Source organism: Engystomops pustulosus, chromosome 7 (genome assembly GCF_040894005.1).
Source record: "Engystomops pustulosus chromosome 7, aEngPut4.maternal, whole genome shotgun sequence".
Classification (NCBI taxonomy): Eukaryota; Metazoa; Chordata; class Amphibia; order Anura; family Leptodactylidae; genus Engystomops; species Engystomops pustulosus.
Window position 1 is genome coordinate 10,648,200 of NC_092417.1, and position 26,055 is coordinate 10,674,254.

The 26,055-nt window shown below is 44.2% G+C and overlaps 1 protein-coding gene across 1 annotated transcript; it reads left to right on the top strand.

Annotated features, from left to right (window-relative positions):
* The first annotated feature begins 1,030 nt into the window (after nt 1-1,030).
* LOC140069973 (hemicentin-1-like) lies at nt 1,031-25,923 on the top strand. The gene is made up of 19 exons (XM_072116301.1): nt 1,031-1,129; nt 2,225-2,245; nt 2,696-2,716; nt 3,074-3,110; nt 3,205-3,459; nt 4,639-4,935; nt 5,074-5,355; nt 6,353-6,592; nt 7,348-7,608; nt 7,767-8,039; nt 9,946-10,197; nt 13,441-13,710; nt 14,478-14,771; nt 16,611-16,901; nt 18,567-18,854; nt 18,930-19,220; nt 24,174-24,323; nt 24,724-24,784; nt 25,679-25,923. Exons 1-19 carry the CDS (start codon nt 1,031-1,033, stop codon nt 25,698-25,700), a joined length of 3,705 nt encoding a protein of 1,234 aa, XP_071972402.1. The 3' UTR covers nt 25,701-25,923.
* The last annotated feature ends 132 nt before the right edge of the window (nt 25,924-26,055 follow it).

Consider the following 26,055-nt stretch of genomic DNA (forward strand, 5'->3'; position numbering starts at 1 on the left):
GATTTCCTTCTCATTCATTCTTCTGTTTTACAGTGTAAAGTATTGTTATGTAACATATTTTATTTTAATGAAAGATTTCACTTTTTACTGTTTATTTTTACATAATTTTTCTTATTTTATTTTTGTTTTAGACCTTATTTTTATAGTTTTGTTTTGGCACCAGAAAACAGAATATTTCATATTTATTTTTTCACGTTTTTATAAAAATGAACATATGAAATAAAAGGAATTGTACTATACTGATGATAAATAGACAATGGGGGTCATTTACTAAGGGCCCGATTCGCGTTTTACCGACGTGTTACCCGAATATTTCCGATTTGCGCCGATTTCCCCGGGATTTTGGTGCACGCGATCAGATTGTGGTGCACCGGCGCCGGCACGCACGTGACGCTAATCGGGGGGCGTGGCCAAACGAAAACCCGTCGGATTCGGAAAAACCGCCGCATTTAAAAAAAAAAATTGTCGCGGAGCTTGCACTTACCTTCACTCAGGCCGGCTCGGTGTATTCCAGTGCGTTCTGGGGAACTTCAGCGCAGCAGCGCCACCTGGTGGACGTCGGAGGAACTACCTTAATAAATCCCGGCCGGACTCGAATCCACCGCAGAGAACGCGCCGCTGGATCGCGAATGGACCGGGCAAGTAAATCTGCCGCAGTATTTTGTTTTTGCTTCATTTGAATCATAAAATATATTTATTCATTAATTAATTATAACATTTTTAAGCTAAAAACATAATTTTCGATTTTAACTGAATCCTGATAAAATTTACTACTTCGAAATGAATTTCTAAGAATTAGTCTTGACTTCTGAGCTAAATGACTTTTTCCCTCTTATATTCTGAGTTCCCATCTATTTGTAACCATTAATGTGATGGCTTTGGGGTCCTTGTGGTTCTTAATCCCATCCTGTAAATGTACAAATATCCATTTTTTGGCGGGTTAACATTTTAGGGGCATTTGACATGAAACGAGTCTCCCTATGGATGATCTGGTAAATCTGTAGAGTATCAGGTGTGAGAACCCAGGACCATGGAAGGTCTTGAGGACAGCAGAAGGACCTTCTCTTGGGTCTTAGACCATCAACAATTCTGTAAACTGGAAAAACACTTTATTTCCTTGGCCACATATGTAACCACCCTGTCCATGGCTTGTGTCACAGCCTCTGATTAGTCAACTTATTCATGGTCAACCCCTTTAAGACCCAAAATGGGACAAATGTAACATCCCCCATCTGAGCCTAGACTTTTTTCTGGCTTGGGGGCAGCTGGATCCCTGGTACAGGAGCGGCTGGTGGAGGGCGGCCTACCACTCCCCTGCGGTCACGGTGCTGGGTACCAGGAGAAGACACCTCGTCCACAGCCCGGCAGCTCTCCGATAGCTGGAAGCACCAGAAAGGAGGGAGAGGCGGAAGGTGTAGGATGTTTCTCCCTGAAGCAACCCCGATGTAGGTGTAGGGATCCCTGGGTGATGGTAAATGGGGCGCCCTTGATGGTATCAGCTTTATGTAGGGATCACTCAGAGATAAGGGATGTCAATCATTAAACTTACATTTCGTTTACTCAGGAACACAGCAATGGCCACTACAGCAGTAACTTCAACTGGTTGGAGGTGGCTTGTTTTATGGTGTTGGGAGCCTGGTACAGGTAGCTTCAGGCTGGAGATGGATGGATAGCTGCTTATGCAGGAGGATGATGCCCAGTCCTGAAGGTGGAGGTCTGTAGGGGCCTGATGGCTTCAGGACATGTGCTGAGGAGTGCCGTGCCTCAGCAATCTCTGGGCTCTCCCTGAGGAGACCGTCCACCCTAAGGGTTTATGTCACTTTTGGGAGTGGTCAGCCCAGGTATATCATCCAACCAGCACCTCTGTACAATCTACGAATAACAGTGCATGTGATTGGTCAGAGTAATTTTACATTCCTTCTTAGGCAGATACATCGGTCTTTGTGGCACATGTATACGTATTGGGAGCATTATTTGGTAACACACTGCGTTGGCAGGGGCGTTACACAGAGCTTGTCCTGTGTCTCTTAGTCTTCTGTCCCTTTATATACTGTATGTATCAGATCTGTGACCTGGGAACATGATGTGCCTTCATATAAAGAGCTGATGTATCATCGGATGTCTCTCTACTCAGAATACATAATACACTATATTGTAGTATAACATATCAAAGCGCATAATACAGACATAGGTTTCATAGAAACTTTCTCTTCTTTCCATGCAGTGGGTTTTCCAGGTGTTTTCGGTGAGTATTTTCCAGTGTTTCACTGGTCTTCTTTGGGTCCATTATATAGAGGTTGTCTTTTCCTGGATTTCCTGTGCCGAGGGTTGTGTTACAGCCTGGACCTTCCCGATGATCCCCTGATTCTATGGTGGGAACGTCCCACCACTGAGTATGTGTAACAAGTTTCCATGGTCGGGTGCAGACAAGTGGGAGTATTCTGGAGGGGTTCACTTACTTCTTATGATATGGATGTTATAAACAAGGGTCCACACTTCTTACTTATTTAGAAGAAATTTGATGGGAGGACGTTATTATGGATCCAATGTTTCAGCTGCCGGAACTGACGAGGGTCAAACCTAACGACACTGGAGCAGAGTTTATTATAAATGTCCCATGTTTACATCATTTCTAGATGGAAATAATCCACATAATCCCATAAACTATTTTTTGTCGGTTTTTGTTTTTGTACAGCTAAAGACTCTGACATCCCAGGTAGGTGGACACATACGGTATGTCACATAGAGGTGTATTTCATTTGGAAAGATAGATGGAGTGAAAGATATTTCTAGGAGATCTACCGCTGCTTTTATCTTTCTTAGAACCTGTAGAAAAAGAGAGGAAAATGTTCTATAAAAATATTCATATGAGCGGCTGGTTCTCTCGGGAATAACTACTTCCCTGCTGTGCGCTCCGGCAATAGATAATTATTCACGACCCTTCATAAAATATTCCCTCCTACCTGCCCTGGCCGAGAGCCGCTGACGTCGCTGAAGCGCCCAGTGGGAAAGTAGTTCTCCCCTAGAGCACCAGACGCTCATTTGGATATTTTTATCAAATATTTTCCTGCAGGTTCTAGGAAAGATAAGAGCAGCGGCGGTGTCATCCAGTGAGTGGCTATCGGTAAGTGAGATCGGCTAGTGGTAGATTTCTTTTAAAAGATTCTGAATACGTTGGTGTCTTGTCCCCCATCATATCTGTAGAGAAGCCGGTGATCTCCTTCACCCCAGACTGGAGAACCTTCTTCTACAATGAGACGGTGACCATTTCCTGCCACCGGTCACCTAAGGCTCCGGAGGATGAGACATATACGTGGTATAAGAATGGCGCTAAGATGGATGTACATGCTCAGAACTTCACTATCTCCTCCATTCAGTTCTCTGACCGGGCAAATTACCAGTGCCAGATCGGGAGCAGCAGTGCCATAAGTGACATCATACGACTCCGCGTTACCAAAGGTAAGTCACTTACATGTATTATAGTCTGGATAAGGTGTATGTTTAAAGTTTGGAAGTTTTACTTGGTCCTCATTAATGCCGGCCTTGGTCTACAAATGTCTCTGGACCTCCACACTTATGGTGATAGACTGTCACGTTATACCTCTGGTTTTGGACTCTCTCACTTGGTCCTCCTATCACTGGTGGTAACATTTCACAATGGGTCAGTGCACTGTTTTCAGAACCCGCTACTTCGGGTCCCCATACTTCTGGTTGCTATAAAATTGGGTCTACTGGTGGTGACCTGACACATTTGGGGAAGATTTTTTATTCCTTCTTTGTCGGCATGTGACTCTCCCCAACCAAGTCAAGTCAGGTGCTTTGTTGAACTCCCGGCCTGAAGCATTTTCTATAGTCCTCACCGGCAGCAATCTCCAGGTCAGACCTGGTCCAGATAGGTTTTAGCCTGATGGAGATCACAACTGGATCTACTTAGAGGCCCCTGCCCGATGCCCGAAGGTTTGAAATGCCAATCTTAATAAATTCCCCAGCTGGGTCTTTTTACTTCTAATGGAGAACTTCCAAGGAGCGTTGGTACCCAACATATTACATTGGGTCCTAAACTGCTTCTGGTGACCTGTCTGAGACTTCTGGTGGAGAATTCCCACTAACGATACTCATACCTCTGGTGTTGATCTACCACTTTGTGTTTTAGACCAATGAATTAGTGACAGACAAAAACAGACATCTAACCAATTACATGAATGGTCACTTTCATGACGGGTAAGTTATCATGACACAGCAAGGAGGGCGGAGTCAGGTAGCTAAGGAGGGAGGAGAAATTATAGGGTTGCTAGGGGGAGGTAATAAAAAGGATAGCGTAGGGAGAAGGAGAAGCCATTTTAGGTTAGCAGAAGTTAGCAGGGGTCAGAGGCAGGGGTTAGAAAAGTTCTTCGTTATGTTTTTTACTAAAATGGCTGCTATGGCCAAAAATTATCCTACGAGAATTTGGTGTCGTTGTGTTTTCTATCCGAAGAAGGGAAAAGGGGTTGGAAGGCTGCAGGAGCTGGTGAGAAGGTACAGGAGTTAAGGTCGGAGCAGGTCCACATTGCCGGGGTCAAGGAAAGTGGACAAGAGGAAGTTGGGACTATGCATCAGTCATGTTCTTCTAGGGTCTCATGTCTTGTCTCCCTCCACCAGACCTTACAATACTGAGAGTCCCGCTACGAGTCTTCGAAGGTGACATCCTGAACCTGACGTGTGACAGTCGTCCTGACATGAACACAACCGGCGCTCAAGCCTCATTTTCTATAAACTCCAAACTTCCAGCTCACACATCATTGACCGTTAAATTAATAAAACCTATGAACGAGGAAACTTATTTTTATTTTGGAAAAGTGGACACAGGGATGTATGGGAATTATATGTGTACAAAAAAAGCTCTCCTAGATAATGAAGTGAAGGAATCGGAAGCCGGTGAGACCATTGAAGTGACAGGTAATGCTCTTATACCCTTATTGTACCCCAGAGTGATTTGGCCCAGGTACCATGGACCATATTATCAGAACTTACCTTACGATGCGTTGTTCACCCTGTGTCCTACTTATACATGTTATCCCTCACTATCCCTTCCAGATCTGTTCTCGACTCCGGAGATAAAATTAAGCTCAAAAATGTTATATAAAGGAATGGAACTGACTCTGACGTGTGAGACGTCTCTTCATCCATTAAGGGCAGACACAGAATTACAATTTGCTTTCTATAGAAATGAATGTCCCGTCCAAGGATTTGGCTCCTCCAATAAATACATTGTCCGATACACTACAATGGAGGATCCCAGGCGGTATTCATGTGAGGTCAGAACAATGATGAACAGTGTGAGGAAGATGAGTTCATGGCAATGGCTAGATATATACAGTAAGTCAACATCATCAATTGCATCAAACAAAACCAAGAGTAGAACTATCAGCAACACTGATATTCAAAATGATCGTGTTCCTATGATACCCAGAGAGAAGACCAATGACCCAGTTTTAGTTAACCACATCTCTTTAGCACATCAATTTAATGCAGTTCTTGTAAGTTCCCTAAAAAGAGCAATTATTTCCGATTTCCACATGTCTATAATAACAGCAGCCTGCTGTACCTACCAAAGTGCCCTGATAAGGGCAATCACTGGTATTTCAGTTTTCCTTGTCTATCTGAGTGACCCTATGCACTGCAGCAACCTCTCCTTAGCTCTGTCTCCTGTACGTAATGGCCAATCACTGCTACGCCCACCGAGGACATGCCTGTGGTTTATAAGCAGCCGCAAGCTGTTTGATTGGCTGCCCATCAGTCAATCAAGCAACTTTGTACTTTTTTCCCCAAACAAGGATCCAGATGCCCTAAAAAATAAACATGTTTACGTTCTTCAGGTCCATGGTTGCCAAATCTGTCTAATTGGGTCTGGACACTAACTTTGCATGTTAGGTGTTCTATTCATTCTGAATATTACAAAACAGAAACTACAGAATGGAAGGTTAGACAAGATGTGAACTTAGATGCAAAATAGAGCAATCACCCTGCCCATGGGGGGGGGGGGATTTGTGACCCCAGTTGAGAAGACCCCACTGGCATGCTGTGAAATCGATGAGACTTCTGGAGCGGTGTAGAACATTCCTTGGCTAGAAGCTTCTAGACATTACACCCATGATTAGATATGAATATGAATGTTACATACATGAATCAGTAACGGGGACGTGCAGGGGTGTGTAGGTGACCTCCTCAGCTGTAATGTTCTATATCATTGCAGTTATGGAGATTTATTGTCTGTGTCCAGGCGAAGCATTGGACCCCGTGTTACCTTAGTAGAGGTTTCCATAGGTCAGATGTATATTTTAAGAAACTATATTTTTGATTTGTTCATTCACAGATAATTACAGACCAGTCTTGACAACTAACTGGGACAAAATCTACAAATTGGACACCGTGTTAATAAGATGCATTACAGACGGACGCAATTCATATGCCTTGTATAAAGATAATGTTCATTTCAAGTCACAATTTTCTTCGATAATCATAACGGCTAAAGGTGACCAGGATGTTGGATACTACCAGTGCTCGGATACATATGGTGGACGCAGCAACCGTGTTTTTCTGGATGTTGTCTACGGTAAGTTTATCAGGTGATGGATAAGTCACCATCAATCCCTTATGCCTGATTATTCTATCCACCAATATCCGCTGTCAGGTCAGGAGATTACGATGTGGTCCTACCGAAAATCAGAGGGTCCCACATGAAAATTGACTGACGATACTCATTCCATCTGCTAGTTATCTATAACCAATATCTGAAATAAGGACTGTATAGTCATTTTATGAGATTAGATCCTTCTCTTGTGTGTTAAAATCTTTTGTAATTCCCAACTATAATGTGTTGGGCTTAAAGGCAGCCTCCTGGCATTGCCCTCTAGTCTGTGGATCATGTCTATATTATTCCTATCTGTGCTCCTTAATTCACATATAGGGGCACATTTACTAAGGGACCACATTTTCGTTGAGGTATCCCGACTTTTTCCCAATTGGGTCCCATTTTTGGCGCAGGCAGTCCGATTTTGGCGTCGACTTGCATGTGACACAAATCGGGGGGCGTGGCCGACGGACAACACGACTGATTTGGAATGATTTAAAATTCAAATTGTGTTGCAAGCCAAGCACTCACATTCACCGGGAAGAAGATGGTGAATTCAGGGGACCTGAGCGGGGAAATGACACATGCAGGATCTCCGGCGCACAATCTTGAAGAATTACACCGGACTTCATCCTTGTCGGACTACGCACCTCGGGGATCGCGACAGAACCGGGGAAGTAAATGTGCCCCATAATTTCAACTCAGGTTCCCGCTACCATTTTGTATCTTTATTTCAGAGGATCTCATCCTGCAGATGCCTCCGTACATCCATGAAGGGGACGAGGTGACGCTGAGGTGTAACACGCGGCACAGCGGCTCGGCTGTAAATACCACCTTTTACAAAGACGACAAGATGATAAAGTTTACAGGTTCTAAGATCATTCTATATCTTGGAAACGTTTACAAAAACGCTACAGGAAAATATAAATGTACAAGAGTTATAAACACGGATTCAGGATCCAAAACTTATGTTGCTGAGAGAAATGTTTCCATTGCAGGTAAATATTTTATATAATTTTATAATTCCCGTCTTATAATTTATTTCTCCTAGTGCTCATGGCTGGAGTCACATCTATAGTCATAGAGGTTCTTAGTAGACGTATCTCTGGGTGTAAGATGTGGTAACTATGTTATTCTGTATATAATCTCATTTTAGAGCTTTTCACCACCCCAGAAATCAGACTAAATCTACATCCGGCGGTGGAAGGAGCTGACATGACGATTACTTGTCACACTTCAAGTAGTCCTCTCAGATACTTCTTCTTGAGCTATGCCTTTCATAAAGATGGGAAGATTGTGCAAGACGTTGGTACATCCAAAATATACAAACTTACAGCCGCCCAGATGGAGGATTCTGGGAGTTACACCTGTGAGGTGTCCAGCGGGATAATTAAGAAGATAAGTAAGCCTGTATCTGTAAATGTACAAGGTGAGTAATGTAAATTTTAATGTCAATTTTGGAAATGTCTTGTAAAATTGTTTCCTTAATTTCACTTGAGCTGTTGGATTACTATGCTGTTCTGGGTCGTATTTGCCCAAAGGCACCATGGACGTGGACCCGATCACCAGGGGCAGTCAGGTGTTGTTGTAGCCAGCGCCGGGCTCATCCAGTGCCTGCATCATTTACTACTTGGGGGTGGGATCCCACTTGTTGCAGCAGAGCACAGGAATACTCTACTCCTGTGCCCGAGATGCGGCTCAGGAGACTTGTAATGACATGTCCACTTGTGCTGATTCAAAGGCCTGTGGCCTTAGACTTTGTTCAGGTTGACGTTATCACCTACACACGAGGAGAAAGAAGAATGTGCCTAGAGGTAAGATGAGTATGTCTTTTTTTACTATTGGCTACTGGGGGCAGCGCTCTGTGACTACTGGGGAATGGGGCAGACAGACTAAGTACTTGGGGGAACACTGGCTATTTGTGGCAGCACTGGGTACTGGGGGCAGGACTGGCTACTAGGGGCAGCCCTGGCTACTGGGGGCAGGACTAACTATTGGGGGCAGGACTGATTACTTGTGGCATCCTCGGCTACTGGGGGGCAGCACTGTGGGTACTGGGGGTAGGATTGGCTACTGGGGACAGAACTCTGTGACTACTGGGGCATGCAGCACTGTGGCTTCTGGGGCATGACTGGCTACTGGAGCATGGGGGCAGAACTGTGGCTAATGGGGGCAGCACTGGCCACTAGGGGAAGCACTCTGTGACTACTGTGGCAAGGGGCAGCACTCTGTGTCTACTGGGGCATGGGAGCATCACTGTGACTACTAGGGCAAAACTGGCTACTGGGGGCAGCACTCTGTGACTAGTGTGGCATGGGGCAGAACTGTGGCTACTTGGGCAGGGCTTGCCCCTGAATGAAGCACTCTGTGACTGGCTACTGTGGAGCACTGGTTACTGGGGCATCACTGTGACCACTGGGGCGAAACTGGCTACTGGGGGCAATAATCTGTGACTACTTGCACATGGGGCAGAACTTTGGCTACAGGAGGCAGGACTGGCCAGTGGGGGAAGCAATCTGTGACTACTGGGGCCAGGGGCAGCACTCTGTAATTACTGGGGCATGGGGGCATTACTGTGACTACTAGGGCAAAACTGGCTACTGGACTGGCTACTTTACCAGTTTATCCTAAGCACCTTAACTTATGTAAACACCTAAAAATACCTTAAAAATGATAGCAGCACACATTAAATTTTTGCTGCACATAACAGCACAAATATAGCACATTCGTTTGACATCAGTTTTGTTTGATTCAATTAATGTGGGGAAAGGGAGGCTGGCTGAACTCTTGACCTTAACAATTTTGTTAATATCTTCTAAACAAAAGCTGCACAAACAAAGCACAAATGATTGTTTCATTTGGGTAATGTGGGGGAGGGATGGTTGAACTCTGATGACCTCTGGAAACTTTTATTAATATTTTAAAAACTATAGCTGCACAAACTTCTGCTGCAACCAGTGCTACGTTTGTGCTTAAAGCATGTCTCCAAGCACGTTCTGTGGTGAGGAGGTTACTATCAGGGGTAGAAATGGTGGATTGGGATGGAGGTCTCCCCTCTTGCAGCCTTCTTCCACAGCGGCCAAGCCACGCCCCCCCCCAATCAATCCTTTTTTCACTGTCCATCCACCATAGTCACAGCCCAATAACATGCCGGTCCTATGCCTGTCCTCACTTATTGCATCAGATGTGGTGACCTCAAGTCTACAACTAGCTAAGGTACTGCATATTTACATATACTCACATGGTCCAAGAAGTGTCATATCATTAGCCTGCCCCCGCCCTCCGGGAGCTCATTCTCATCAATTCCATCATCTCTGGAATTTCCTTTCCATCAGGTCTGGCCGTGGTGTCTTTTACTCCCAATTTTGGAAAGATCTTGACGACAGAAAACATGACCCTGACGTGTAATGTGGATCCTAAACTCAGAGACAAACAAGAGTATTTCTGGTACAAGGACGGGATCCGGATGGACAGAACTCATCAGAGCTTCACTATTAAGGACGCGGGTGACAGTGACAGCGGGTATTACCAGTGCCGCTCCACTAATACTCATATGAGCGAGCCCCTCAGGCTGGACGTCTCTAATGGTAAGTCATGGACAAGGGTTTTGGATCTTCTTACGCCATATTGGGGAGTACTGGGGAGTCAAACTTAAATAAGCAATGAGACCAAATGTAAAAAACGGACAAAGACGTGGGGCAAATTTGACTTTGAAAAAGTGTGGAAGTTTTTCCTTCGCATCAGATATAATGATAAAAACTTTCAAATAGAAATAAACATAAATGGTATCATAATCAATTTTTGATACACTTTGATTACAGCTACATTAGATCAATGCAAGACACATAGATGTGTTGTTCATATCTGTAAATAGATCTTCTTCTTCCTACTTCTCACTGCGTGATCATTGTAGGCGGCTGTATTTAAGCTGGAGAATATCCACTGTAGGATCATTGTAGGTTGCTGGAGGTAAGTGTCAGGATTCAGGGGTAGTGGACCCACTGAACCATCATGGATGACGTAAGCTGATACCTGGGACCGGAGTCTAAGTGGTATCCGGGTTTTCACCGGAGCCCACCACAAAGCGGGTTGGACTTACTGTGGTGAGGTACCACCAGGTCGCTCCACAGGCACAATTTTGTCCGCGGTGGTGGCCAAGGTGAGGTCCAGAGTTATGAGGCAGAATCATAGTCAGGGCTAGAGAGGAGGTCGAGACTGGCCGCACAGAATCGAGGTCAGAGGCAGAGCAGGACGACAGGGCAGGCAGCGGAGAAGTGTAGTCAGGAAGAGAACTGAGGTCACAACAGGAATTCAACAATTGCAGGGTACAACAAACAAACTTTTCACCAAGGCACAAAGATCCGGCAGGGCAAGGGAAGAGGCTGGCTATTTATTAGACTTCCAGGTGGCTAGCACCACTAGGAGGTGGATACACGCACCGGACCACAGGAGCTGCTGGATCACAAGGTGGTGAGTCAGACTGCTGGCGTGGAGGGGCACACAGAGGAGCACCAGTACACCTGTGTCCCGAGACATGGACATCCATTGGAGGATCATTGTAGGGTGCTGGAGGTAGGCTGGAAAACAGAGATTCACCGCAGGATCATTGTTGAGTTCTGGAGGTAAGCTGAAGAATGTAGAACCACTGCTGGATCATTGTAGGGTTCTGTAGGTTAGCTGGAGAAGGTAGAACCACTGCAGGATCATTGTAGGGTTCTGTAGGTTAGCTGGAGAAGGTAGAACCACTGCTGGATCATTGTAGGGTTCTGTAGGTTAGCTGGAGAAGGTAGAACCACTGCTGGATCATTGTAGGGTTCTGTAGGTTAGCTGGAGAAGGTAGAACCACTGCAGGATCATTGTAGGGTTCTGTAGGTTAGCTGAAGAATGTAGAACCACTGCTGGATCATTGTAGGGTTCTGTAGGTTAGCTGGAGAAGGTAGAACCACTGCAGGATCATTGTAGGGTTCTGTAGGTTAGCTGGAGAAGGTAGAACCACTGCTGGATCATTGTAGGGTTCTGTAGGTTAGCTGGAGAAGGTAGAACCACTGCTGGATCATTGTAGGGTTCTGTAGGTTAGCTGGAGAAGGTAGAACCACTGCAGGATCATTGTAGGGTTCTGTAGGTTAGCTGAAGAATGTAGAACCACTGCAGGATCATTGTAGGGTTCTGTAGGTTAGCTGGAGAAGGTAGAACCACTGCAGGATCATTGTAGGGTTCTGTAGGTTAGCTGGAGAAGGTAGAACCACTGCTGGATCATTGTAGGGTTCTGTAGGTTAGCTGGAGAAGGTAGAACCACTGCAGGATCATTGTAGAGCGCTGGAGGTAAGCTGGAGAAGGTAAAACCACTGCTGGATCATTGTAGGGTTCTGTAGGTTAGCTGGAGAAGGTAGAACCACTGCTGGATCATTGTAGGGTTCTGTAGGTTAGCTGGAGAAGGTAAAACCACTGCAGGATCATTGTAGGGTTCTGTAGGTTAGCTGGAGAAGGTAGAACCACTGCTGGATCATTGTAGGGTTCTGTAGGTTAGCTGGAGAAGGTAGAACCACTGCTGGATCATTGTAGGGTTCTGTAGGTTAGCTGCAGAAGGTAGAACCACTGCTGGATCATTGTAGGGTTCTGTAGGTTAGCTGGAGAAGGTAGAACCACTGCAGGATCATAGAGAACAATTAGAGGTGAGCATGAGACATTAGCAGGATTATTTTAGGTGCTACAGGTAAACTGGAGAATGTAGAGTTACTGCATTATCATTGTAGAGTGCTGGAGGTAAGCTGGGGAACATAGAGCCACTGCAGGAGCATTGTAGGGCGCTGGAGGTAATATTTTGGCCTCCCATTGCCTCCAAATATTGAGGCCATTTTACTCTCTCCCTCATTTTATGGCACTCCTCATCTTCAGCTCATAATGAGACCTCTTTCATAACCCCTCACCTGTTGGCCCACTCATCTCCTACTCATATTGTGGCCCCTTCCATATCCCCCTCATAATGTGACCCTCTCAACATCTCCCCCTCTTATTGTATCTTTTTTTATGTTCCCCTCTTATTGTGCCCCCATCACCCACCATTAATATTGTGATCATTGGCCCCTATCATATTGTTACTCCCCTTAACTCCCCCTCATCCTGTGGGTCCCTTTTATCTCCTCCACATGTTGCCCCCCCCCCACACTCACCCTCATATTGTGGCCTTAACTCTACCTCAACCTGTGGGTTCACATTATCTGCTCTTTATAATGCCCCTCCCCCTCATCTTGCAGTCCCCTCTCCTGCTCCTCTCCTTGTTTCTGGTCAATAAAAAATAACAAACACTGAATACTTACCTCTTCCCATTCCCGGGCAGTTGTTATCCTTTTAATTTCTTCCTCTGTTGCTGCTATGTGCTGTGATACCAGCAAATGGGATCATGTCATCACATTACGTCTGCCGGACACACAGCTGGGGCAGGGGAACACGGATGATTCGAGAGATGGTAGCTCTCTGCATCAACATCTTACTCAACTCTATATGAGTCCAGAGGGAGCAGCGAGAGCTGAAGGGGCAGTGGGCAATGAGGGCAGAGTCGGTGGTGGTGGTAGGCGGCGCCAACAGTTTTCGTGGCTGCTAGAGCTGTGGGGCCCCCCGACCCTGAACCTACACTTTCAATAAGCTATACACTTTTCGAGTCATTTCATGTGGGAGACACTTTCAACTCCTTCTCTATTGTCCAGCTAACATTCACAGAGTAGGATTAACAATCCTGTGATCCATTTCCAAAGGCAACTAGAAAGATCAGCAAAATGTTGCTCCGAGGTGGACGCATCCTTCAGCTCTATACTGTGTGTTCTGTCTTTCAGGTGACCTCATTCTACAAGCTCCTCCCCTAATATTAGAAGGTGACAACCTGACCCTCACCTGTCACCTGCGTAACGGTGAACGTTTACCCCCAAATATCACTACGTTTTATAAGGACGACGTTCTTTTAGGATTTCCAGGAACCGGCTCCGACCTGCAGCTTGGAAGAGTCCGACCTAGTATGAATGGAATATATAAATGTATGAAACCTCTCCCCACACTTTCTATTGATGAAACATCATATACCGCAGAATATTCTGTTTCTGTCAAAGGTAAGAACTTGTATTTCTATATATGTTTCAGAAATTCATCATCAGGCTTGTTTTTCATGCAGCGTCAAGAAAACCACCCTTACCAAGGACTTGTAGATACGGATGTCGATAGGCTCTCTCATGTATTTGCTCCCTGTGTCGTGGCATGGAGAGAGCGGGTTCACCACAGTGGATGATAAACCTTGTCTTTAGAAACCGGCAATGTTCGATTGGGCTTCTTTAGGACCACCAGAGAAAATCAATTTGGGGGCCCAATCTTCATTGTCTCTAGAAGCCTCCAAATTGTGGTGTTTTCTAAAGGACCTCTAGAGTTCAGTATTGGGTTGAGCCAGGCGCCCACCGGAGGATCCTCTGGTACTCTGGTGGGCCAGTCCGACACTGGCAACCGGTGTCAGGCAGCTGCTGCCATGGCAAATGAAATTATCCGTGGGATCTAGCTTTACCCTTACTGGTCAGACCCCACATGGAATATTGAGTACAATAAGTCTTTGTATGTACATTGGATCAATTGTGAAGTTATTGTGGGTTTGGCTAAACAAAAATAGCTGTGGACTGCCCTGATTATATGATTACACCATTAATGATCACCATTACCAGGATTGTTTACTTGAGTTGAGTCGCGATATAATAATACGGAACTATAGGAATCTGCACGATGGGTTATTTTCTCTAGAGCAAAACTAGGATCATAGTTAGGACCTGTCACTTGATGGACCTGTGTCTCCCTTATACCATCCAATTAGCATTTTGTTTTTGTTTTTTTCTAGATTTCTTACGAAGTGTGGAAACCACATGTGGCGTTTATAATAGAATCGTAGGCTTTCCTCTCAGTCTCTCCTGCAAAGTTGAGCTAAATCCTTCCTTTTACCTTCTCTTTGACAGTAAAAAACTAGAATTTGCTTTTTTCAAGGATGGAAAGAAAGTCCAGGATTATGGTACAAGTCCCTCATATGTGGTCACCTCGGCATTGATGACGCATTCTGGGAAATATACATGTAACGTCAAGTACAGATCTAGAGAAATAGTATGGAGCAGCCCAGAACTGGAAGTCATTGTGGAAGGTAACCAGAAGGGACCTTGACCAGTTTGGTGGGTTCATGGGCACCTTTAGGGACCTTCAGGGAGGTTGATTGAGGTTCCTCAACTCCACTGCATCACTCCCCATATTTGGTCATAAAGACTGTAGACTTTTCTGAAAAGTACTATTTCCAGTGTTAACATAGTCATATAATACTGCTGGTCCTCATAAATTGCCATGCTGTTGGATATGACTGGACCTTTTAGCATAGAAGAGTCCCACCAGTGATGGATTGGGTGCATTGGGCTTATTAACAACCACCTTTGTTATTGTACACTTACTGAGGGGCTAAAGATTCCTGCTGATTTGTAGTATTTTGATACAAAATAAATCGTTTCCTTGGTGGGTCTACATCTTAATCCTACTTCAAATATAACACCATAACCAGACCCAAAGTATTCCCTTCCAATAACATTCTGTTTTTGTAGCTAATGAACTCATTACTTGGAGGTAAGTACATGTTTGTTTGTTTTTTTAATCCGCCCCATCCCATACCCTCGGAGAACCCCTTTAATCCCTAGAGCTGAAGTCTGAAAATGTAAAGCTCACTTAGAATATGATAAAATACAAAAAAGCTCCATAGTGGTGGCCCCCTTCTGCAATAATTAGTAAGAGATGTCGTAGAGAAACATTAACTTAAAGGGGTTTTCCCATCTGGGCATTCATATATAATTAAATTCATTTGCCATATATAAACATTTCTTCAATTGGATGTTATTAAAAAAAATGTTCCTGTGTGAAGATAATTTCTCATAAACATAGCCATGTTGTCCCTTTGAAACGAGATGGCTTTCTCGGATATGACCACCTCATATTTTGGCAGCGGTGGCCAGACATGGCCTACTGACCCTTGCCTGACCACCTGGCTCCAACAATCATAGGACGGCGATGGGTCATGCAGTAACTCCCGGACACTTTATATACAAAAACTTTTTGTTTCTTTGTGCATTCCCTCCAGTAGAGGTGGTCGTATCCAAGGATACAGTCTTGTTTCTAAAGGACCATATGACTACATTTATTATCTTCACACAGGAACATCTGATTGAAGAAATGTTTATATATGGCAGATTAATGAAACCCCTTTAAACTTAAAGGGAACCTACCACCACGATTCTACCTATAAAGGTAGATCGGGTGGTAGGTGGATGTATGGGGCGGGAGGATAGCTCTTTTTAGAGATAATCCTCACGTCCCCGCTAACTTTTGGTAAACTTTATTCCCCTAATATGTAAATTTTGATATGCGGCTACTGGGGCGTGGAGTAGCCGGACACGAGGCTACACGGCGCAGCTACTCCACGCCCCAGTAGCCACGTTACTCCTCCTACCCGGTTGTGTGCGGCGTGCAGCTCCTTGTAGCTGCTCGCCCTCGTCCGACATGCTGGCCTTCTGCGCAGAACGCAGGTCCGCGGCTGAGCAGCCACAGCTCCGAGGCCGAAGCTACTGCGCATGCGCAGAACTCCGGCTTGTCGGACGTGGGCGAGCAACTACGAGGAGCTGCACGCCGCACACAACAGGGTAGGAAGAGTAACGTGGCTACTGGGAGTAGCTGCGCCGTGTAGCCTTGTGTCCGGCTACTCCACGCCCCAGTAGCCACATAACAAAACTTACATATTAGGGGAATAAAGTTTACCAAAAGTTAGCGGGGACGTGAGGATTATCCTCACTAAAAAGAGCTCTCCTCCCGCCCCATACATCTACCTACCACCCGATCTACCTTTATAGGTAGAATCGTGGTGGTAGGTTCCCTTTAAATCCCTATGTGTTTATGCGTAGCCTGTGTACAGGAAAATATAATTATTATTTCTTTTCTTTTCATTTAGAGATCTGTCCTACGCCTGTTCTAAAGGTAGAGCCCGCCTTCATTAAGCAAGGAGAACCAATGAGTGTAATATGTTACTATTCAGAAAATCCTGATTTGACATACTCCACGAACTACGGTGTTAATTTCAAGAAAAATGGCCACTATTATACTCACTATTATACACATGGCAGCTATTTCCACATTCCCTCCACTAAGAAGTCTGATTCTGGAGAATATCAGTGTGAGTTATATGCAGAGAATCCATATACAGGTATCAAAGTCAGCAACACCCTGCACATCATAGTGGAAGGTAAGGACTTCCCCTCTGCTGATTGAGCTCTCTTTGTATGTCATGGCTCCTGTTCTGCTCTTCTCCACTGTACGATCCATTTCTACCAACGTAATCTCTCTCCATCTTTGTTTCCCCCTATATAATTTTTCTGCTCTGTTCCCATTCAATCTATGTGAAATTGTAAAAGCTGCAATGAAGAAGATATGAGGTCGTAAGGGGAGGGAGGTCATTGTACAGGGAGGAGGAGGAGATAAGCTGTGACATCCTCTATTGTCAGTAGTGATGTAATGATGGGTCAGTGTTATCTATATAGAGGTCATTGTACAGGGAGGAGGAGATAAGCTGTGACATCATCTGTTGTCAGTAGTGATGTAATGATGGGTCAGTGTTATGTATATAGAGGTCATTGTACAGGGAGGGGGAGGAGATAAGCTGTGACATCATCTGTTGTCAGTAGTGATGTAATGATGGGTCAGTGTTATCTATATAGAGGTCATTGTACAGGGAGGGGGAGGAGATAAGCTGTGACATCATCTATTGTCAGTAGTGATGTAATGATGGATCAGTGTTATATATATAGAGGACATTGTACAGGGAGGGGGAGGAGATAAGCTGTGACATCATCTATTGTCAGTAGTGATGTAATGATGGGTCAGTGTTATCTATATAGAGGTCATTGTACAGGGAGGGGGAGGAGATAAGCTGTGACATCATCTGTTGTCAGTAGTGAGGTAATGATGGGTCAGTGTTATCTATATAGAGGTCATTGTACAGGGAGGGGGAGGAGATAAGCTGTGACATCATCTATTGTCAGTAGTGATGTAATGATGGGTCAGTGTTATCTATATAGAGGTCATTGTACAGGGAGGGGGAGGAGATAAGCTGTGACATCATCTATTGTCAGTAGTGATGTAATGATGGGTCAGTGTTATCTATATAGAGGTCATTGTACAGGGAGGGGGAGGAGATAAGCTGTGACATCATCTATTGTCAGTAGTGATGTAGTGATGGGTCAGTGTTATCTATACAGAGGTCATAGATCTCTTTCACCATGGAGCACAACCACTCCCTTATTAATCTTCTAGAACTAAGACTTGAAAACAAAGAAGGACGCATAATCACTTTCACATTTTTTAAAGATGTTTATGCCAACCGCCATCTCAACTATGACAGTTCCCATTTCCAAGGATGGAAAGACAACATTCCTTTTAGCCAGTATCGAGAAATTGCACCAAGGAGGCCCCAGCGATTGTGATCCAGCTGCAAATGACGGTCCCCATGGACATATAAGGCCCCTGGTCGCACATGCTGTCTCACTGCACTGTGAGTGAGCACCGGAAATTATGTTAAATATCCAGTTCCCAGTGTTCAATAAACATCTCTCAGTGATCGCAATGTGTGATTCTCTGTACAGGCTGTTGTTTTAACAGCCTTGTCATAAGAGCCGGGGAGCCGGATTCAATCCCTGCACATCCATTTGTTGGAGGGGGTCCCCAGAGGAGCAAAGTGGTGAGGGCCCCGGGGCACGTGCCCCAGTAGACATCCCCATAATCCGGCCCTGTGTCCAATCCTGGCTGAATGTAAGGGTAACTTACCAATTTATGTTAAGAAAATAGTCAAGGAAGAAGAGAAGCTAAACATTGTAGATGAGTAGTATTCTTTTCTTTTTGTGTGTTTTTACAGAACTATTGGTTGATGCAAAAATCAGTATCGACCAGCAGGATCCCGATATGTTGGCTGGAAGTAATATAACTTTCATGTGTTCTGTACATGAGGGTACACCTATTTCAGTTATATGGTTTCACAATGACAAGGAGATAGTCAAGAACTGTGAATCATCCAATCACCAAGAAGATGGTAGAGTGCTCTTCATAGGAGATCTTCGGCAGGAGCACTCCGGGGTCTATCGATGTAATGTCAGCAATCACTTCTCCTCTAGTATGAGTGATGAGCTGAAGATCACGGTCATAGGTGAGAGACACTTAGATCCCATCCCAACAGTCTATTTTTGAAGACGTCTCACTATGGAAAGTTTCTCTTTTACAGAGCCGTTCCTCACGACCGACATAAAAGACATTGACTTGATGCCGGAAGACAGCATCACATTAACTTGCTCTCTGACTCAGGGTAGAAGTTCCAAATTCTTCTGGATACACAACGATCAAAACCTGAAACAAGACGCATCTAGATATGAGTTCAAGGAAGGAGGAAAAGTTCTGCATATAAAGTCTGCACAACCTGATCATGAGGGCTCCTACCAATGTGGGGTGGAAAAGGAGATCCACCCAGGAAGAACATTGGTTTCAGAAAGTGGTATTTGGACCTTAAAAATCTCAAGTAAGTCTCCAGTACAATGTCATACGTGGAGCATATACTTCCACCACCAAGTATTGCTGCCCATCACTCCTTGCCTCCTCATTCAGTCATCGTTGACCTGTCACCACCAGTTTCAGCTCAGTGATGCGGGAATCGGCAATAGTTCATGCTGTAACCCACCTGTCTGGGCAAAAGACCACATACCGTCCAAAGTAGGAAAAAATTCCCCCAACATCTACAGTAACTTGTTGGATAATTTTAAACTATTTTCAAAAAGAGAGACTTTATAAAAATAGAAAACTAAACTTTTTAGAAAAACAAACTATTTACATCTCACAACAGATGCCTCCTTCAATGAAATGTCCACAGCAGAGCCCCCCTTTAACTTAATGTCCACAGCAGAGCCCCCCTTTAACTTAATGTCCACAGCAGAGCCCCCCTTTAACTTAATGTCCACAGCAGAGCCCCCCTTTAACTTAATGTCCACAGCAGAGCCCCCCCTTTAACTTAATGTCCACAGCAGAGCCCCCCCTTTAACTTAATGTCCACAGCAGAGCCCCCCCTTTAACTTAATGTCCACAGCAGAGCCCCCCCTTTAACTTAATGTCCACAGCAGAGCCCCCCTTTAACTTAATGTCCACAGCAGAGCAGATATTGTTAAATTATCACAGCAGATCCCCCCTTTAACTTACAGCACATCTCCCACCAGGATCAATGCTTGTAAACCAAGCACACTGACATACTGGTGTGCGCCCTCTCTGGCAGGATCTGCTCTTCTTTTAGCTTCTTATGCCCATGTTTTTAAGAATAAAGGCAAATGAACCTTAGAGGCTTCAAGCTCCATTGACAGCTTTGGAACCTGGAGCCCCTCATGTTAGTTTGTATAATTTTAAAATACTTTTTTTTGTAAAAACAAGGGCAAAAGAAGCTAAAAGAATGGTGGATCCTGCCCGATGCAGCCCACACCAGCATGTAGGTGTGCTTGGTTTACAATACTTGATCCTTGTGGTAGATTTCCTTTAATATCCACAGCAAAGCCCCCTTTAATGAAATGATCACAGCAGATCCTCCCTTTGACTTAATATCCACAATGTAGCAGTGTAATGTAATGTACAGGCGGTCCCCTACTTAAGAACACCCGACTTACAGACGACCCCTAGTTACAAACGGACCTCTGGATGTTGGTAATTCACTGTACTCTTTCCTTAGGCTACAATAATCAGCTGTAACAGTTAGTAATGCAGTTTTCAAGTCCTTACGTGCACCTGGTGATTAAAACTTAACTTTTACTTCCAAATTGATAAATCTTCAAAAGCCATAGTCAAGTTACCAGGAAAAATACGAAAGACTGCAAATGTAGCAAATAAATTGAAAGTAATTGTAACAAGGGGTGCTGGGTCCTAAGGCATTTTCGCCCCCTATATATTTTGTATATCCAATGCATATCTGAAAGGGGTCTCACCTTAGGAACTCAACAGTTCTCCAAAGTCTTGTGTGGTTTGAGGAACTCAAGTATATTGTAGTGCACTCCTGGTGTCTGTTCCATTATTATGTGGTCACAGGGCATAATAGGGACACCCCTTAGTGACACGGCCTGAAAAGGCTCTAGTGACTGGGCACCTTTAGCGAAATTTTTTATTTTTGCATGCTACCTTGACATTTTTTGCAGTGTTTTTTTTTTTTCGGGACACACAGAGCTAGTTAAAAACGTAATAAAAGTTGAAACATTTTCTTTTCATTGTTATTTTTATTTGGGGTTAAAAGTGGAGAAAAATTATTTATAGTGCATATTATTTTTTAATTTTCAGATGAAATGAACATTTTTTTTTAATGAATTCCTTCTTTTGTTTCGGTTGTTTTGATATATAATATGTATAGTCTCGGGCGAACGGGGAACTATGGCGATGATTTTTGTAGTGTAGCGGGGGATTTTTTTTATAATATGTATTTTTATGAAAATTTGTTAATATATTTGGTGTATGTGTTTTTTTCACTTATATGTCCCCCAAAAGGTCATAAAATATCCCTGCGGACATTTTCACTTTTATTTTTTTATTTTTTTTTCGTATTTTATTTTTTTATAGAGCCTGGGGAATGTATAAGAGCTTCAGTTACAGGGGAAACGACCGCCTGTCACTGCTGAGGCTGACCAGAGCTGCACTGGTTCTGATTAGACCCAGCAGCTCTGATTAACTCATGGTCATGTGACCACCAAGTCTATAGAGCCGGCAACAATCAATCCCTTCAATTCTTTAACTGAGCTTCTTTCACTTTGTACAATGTGGAACACAATCACGGGTATACATCACAACAAGAGCTCCCGTCCTGCACTGTATAAACACACATGTGCCTTACTTAGCGGTGCAAGGCTTCCTGACAGAAAGTGGGTGCTGCAATGTTTCTGCTGCTCCTTGCCTTTCGGCACGGCAGAGGAACCTTGGCCTTCCCATCCACTGCCTCCTATGTCATGTGCCACCCAGGTGGAATTACAGCTTACACATGTTGAATAGGGTGTGTGATCAGCAGGCAATAGTTGAATTCCAGCTGCAGAAGCCCCGGGTGAGTTGAAGTAGTGACCAACACCAATGCACCGCCGAGTGGGCCAACATGAAGGACGTTTGTGCTTCCAATATGCTACCAATATGGCCAGCGCTGATAATGCCATCGTCCGCAATACTATCTCCATATTTTGCCTGGAAAAACCGTGACAAAGGATGTAATGGTGGCACAGGAGGAAGCAGAGGGAGAGTGTTTATTTTTTTTATTGCCCTCATAGGGTCTTCTGCCACAGTGAGGATAACTGCTCGTGGGAACCCATGGCATCTTCTACTGTAGTAAGAATAACTGTGACCAGATACCCGTAGCATCATCTACCAGAGAGACAATGGGGCCGATTTACGTACCCGGTCCTGTCGCAATCTCCGTCGAGGATTCGGGTCTTCTGGTGAATCACTAAGGTAGTGCGCCCGATGTCCACCAGGTGTCGCTGCTGCGATGAAGTCCACCGGAGTTCACTGGAGTTTACCATCCTATCCTGGGTGCATGTAAGCGCAAGTCAAGCGACACATTTTTTTAAAAAATACCACCGCTTTCCCGAATGCATCGGGTTTTCCGATGGCAAGGCCCCCGATTTCCGTCGCATGCAAGCCGGCGCCGATGCGCCACAATCCGATTGCGTGCGCCAAACCGGTACTTTTCGGGAAACCCGACGAAAAAAAGCGATTCGGGCCCTTAGTACATGACCCCTAATAACTGCATCTGTAACCCCATAGTGGGAGATTGGGCCTCTTTCTGGCAGTGGGGGATTGTAAATCTTCCCATCTCAGTTCATAGCTTTTCTCTTTCCATCCTGGTTAAAGCCTGAAAAAGACAGCAATGTTAGGCTGATAAAAGTCATAAGTATCTACCGGGGAAGCAGGTTTGTTTGTCTTCCAAGAATCTGCAGTTTAAGGTTCTGTCTGGAAAGTTTGTTCCATGGTACAGTGGATTGTATTCAAAAAGTAAAAACATTAATCCAGTGTCCTTCAGATTGCGGCAACCTTGCATGTTCTGTTTTATACAACGTTTTTTTATAAATATCTTTTGGAAAATTACATCTCTCCAACTCCAGTTCTGGTCCTTGTTGAATTGGAATTTGAAGTGGAAAAGATTCTAGATTCTCATTGGGTCCAAAATTCCATCTAGTATCTGCTACATTTCCTCAGACTAAATTATTACCAAAATCCTTCTGTTACATTTGTGCCCGCATCCTCCACCACTTGTGGAGGATGCGCTGATAGTGCCAGTTTGTTTCATTCTCCCTCTTGTTAGTCTGAACAATGTTCTATTCTAGAAACTCTCCTATAGTCCTATACTTGGCAAGCATTGTTATTCTGTCATTCTGCATGCTGGTGTTGTGACACTAGGGGTACACAAGGTCAATAAATCATCGCTTTTATAGACACTCCCTGAACACATGGGTTCTGGAAGCCACAAGAAGCGAGTTAGAGTTGTCCACACAAATTCTGTATAGCACTACAACATCTCACAACCCTGAATGGCTGTAAGACCCCTTTCACTATCCTCAGCGAAATAGAACCATATCAGCCTAGTAGGCTGCCACCAGCTCTCATTTGATATAAGCCTAGTCTGTAACAGGATTATGTCGCGTGAGGAGCCAACCCTGTAGCATGTGTTAAACCGAGACATGGATGTGGGGATAAAAGAGCAACACAGCTATTGCAATTAGCACATTGTAATGAATGGGTTAACACGAGTCAGCCTTGGGTTTTCGGAAGACGAGCGACGATCCTCGGCAAGATGGCTGCGCCCAAGCAACGCCATCTTTTTGAAGCCAACGGCAGCTTTTCTGGCCGCTATTGCCGGGATATCACCGGCGTTCGGTGCTAGCACCGATCGCAGGTGTTACTGGTAAGTCTTTGCTTCAATATGTAGCAAAGACTTACCGGCTTTGGAGAGGCTCAGCCCGTGAGTCCTCTCCATGCACCGGGACCCGACCCCCGCCGTGAATACTAAGTTATAATACTAAGTTAAGCTAAGTTATTCGAAGTGAGGCTGTAGAAAGTGGGTGACTAGGTACTAACACTGTTGAATATAATGCCCCTTGGGTGTCTTTGACTCTTTGCCTGTAATCTTGACTATCCATTTGCCTAGTGATTTTGTACTACATTATCCTCTTGGTTTTGACTCACTTTTGGTGACTATCCGCCTCCATTTGTATTGTTTTTTCTTTATCTCTGTGTTTGCAATTTGGGGCAGTTAGAAATGGATAAATTGTCTAACTAGCACCTTAGATAAGCTGGGAAGAAGGCAGGGTCAGTGCAGAAGGGGCTTAGTTTCAGAACCCAATGTCAAGGTCTGTGTCTCCAGTTTCTTCTCTGATCCTGCATAACAAAGATGCCTAAAAAAAACAAACTTAACATGTTTAAGAATCCTACCATACTAATCTACTTAACAAATCTTTATTTGTCATAGGTAGAGGAGGCTCATTCCTCAAACCGTTTGTAATTGTCCTAGTGGTGGCGCTCATCTTCTTCGTCTCCCTGTTCATCATTGTCGTGTACATATATCAAAGCAAGATTTATAAGCCCAACTTTCTCCAAAGAAAACCACAAAACACTAGAGGTAAGGAAGAAATGTTTTCAAGCAAGAGAAGTTACATCAATTGAGGTCTAGAAAAACCTCCCTGAAAGACCAGATCATTGACTACCCCCAGCCTGGACCAGATCTTCTGTACAGGATGACCTCTTCCCTAGAAGGACCTCCCTCGAAGAAGACATTTTAAGATCATACAATTTGTATTAAATAGTTGTATCAAATAACAATAAACCTCAGAACATAAGACCTGATACTAATCTTAATCATCAGCTATTGGACTGCAGACCTTTGTATGTCGGAGGGAGCAGCCCCACAGTTATCAGATGCTGGGAATCTATACATGGTGGCATTTAACAATCTGGGTTGGGTATAGAGTAATGTGTGTTGTGAGTATTGTATTGTCTCTCATCTTATGATTTATCTCCAGTGCCTAAGGAAAACATTCAAGATGAGGTTGTTCTCCTGGACAACGAGGAGAACCTTAAAAGGTCAGTATTATAAAACTTTCCATGACTCTGTTACTTAGAGAACAGTCTTCCATTACAGGAAACCTACCACTATGGACCTACCTATTAAGGTAAATCTGGTGGTAGGTGCATCTAATGTATGTTTGGATAGTCCTTTTTAGGGCTATTTCTTCACTCCCCTATATCTTTGCTAATCTTTAATCAGGGGAATATGCAAATTTTCTAAAGAGGCTACTGGGGTGTGGAGTAGCCGGAGCTGAGGCTACACGGCGCAACGACTCCACGCCCCAGTAGCCTCTTTGATCCTCCTACCCAGACATCTTCAGAGCGCAGCTACAAGGAGCTGTGTGCACTCGTCCGTGAAGACGGAGTTCTGCGCATGGACAGAACTTCGGTCGAGTGCGCGCAGCTCCTTGTAGATGTCTGGGTAGGAGCATCAAAGAGGCTACTGGGGCGTGGAGTAGCCGTGTGGCCTAGCCTCAGCTACAGCTACTCCACGCCCCAGTAGCCTCTTTAGAAAATTTGCATATTACCCTGATTAAAGATTAGAAAAGATAGAGGGGGGTAAAGGATTATCCTTACATACATTAGATGCACCTACCACCGAATCTACCTTAATAGGAAGATCCATAGTGGTAGGTGTCCTTTAAGGATAGATTAGCCAGTGTAGAGGAAAACTGCAAGCGATATCTCTCTTTCTTCGGAGGACTGTGAATCCCACACAATACATAAAGAGTGTAATGCCTCGCCTCTCCTGCAGGGGCGCTGTAGAGTAAACATTCACTTTCTTCCAGGCTGATCATTACAGCCGATTGTCAGCTGATACTTGGGGCATAATTCGGAGTTAGAGAGATTTCTCTTTAAATTAAAAAAGTTTCCGATTTCCGATTCCCAATTTCTGTTATTTGTTTTCAGAATTTCTAGTTCACAAAACTGAAAAGACAAGAAAACTTTGGAAGGAAAACCTGGATTATATCCTATGTCCATCCATGTGTGTTCTCTTGGCTCCTCCCCCAATACTATGGCTTATAGACGGTAACAAGACTCGACCGGAGACCCATATGATGTCCTTACCGTGTCCTTGATTTCCCAGCATGCATTTATTATGCCCCAGATGGGGTCTCTGTGCCTCCTGTGGATAATACATGGACTTGATGATCTTTGGTCTATATGTATCAGCTTTGGTGATTTTTATATTCTAAATATCTGACGTAACAATTCATATTGTTGTATTTTTACTTAATAAATCTGAGAAAAATAACAAATGTGAAATCATAATATGATTATTGTAT

Bases quoted from the DNA above. Each gene is read 5' to 3' on its own strand.
- LOC140069973 (XM_072116301.1), top strand. From the start codon at position 1,031: ATGGAAGGTCTTGAGGACAGCAGAAGGACCTTCTCTTGGGTCTTAGAC. The intron at 3,111-3,204 runs GTGAGTGGCTAT...TCATATCTGTAG, and splicing joins AGCAGCGGCGGTGTCATCCA to AGAAGCCGGTGATCTCCTTC. The intron at 19,221-24,173 runs GTAAGTCTCCAG...TATTTGTCATAG, and splicing joins TTGGACCTTAAAAATCTCAA to GTAGAGGAGGCTCATTCCTC.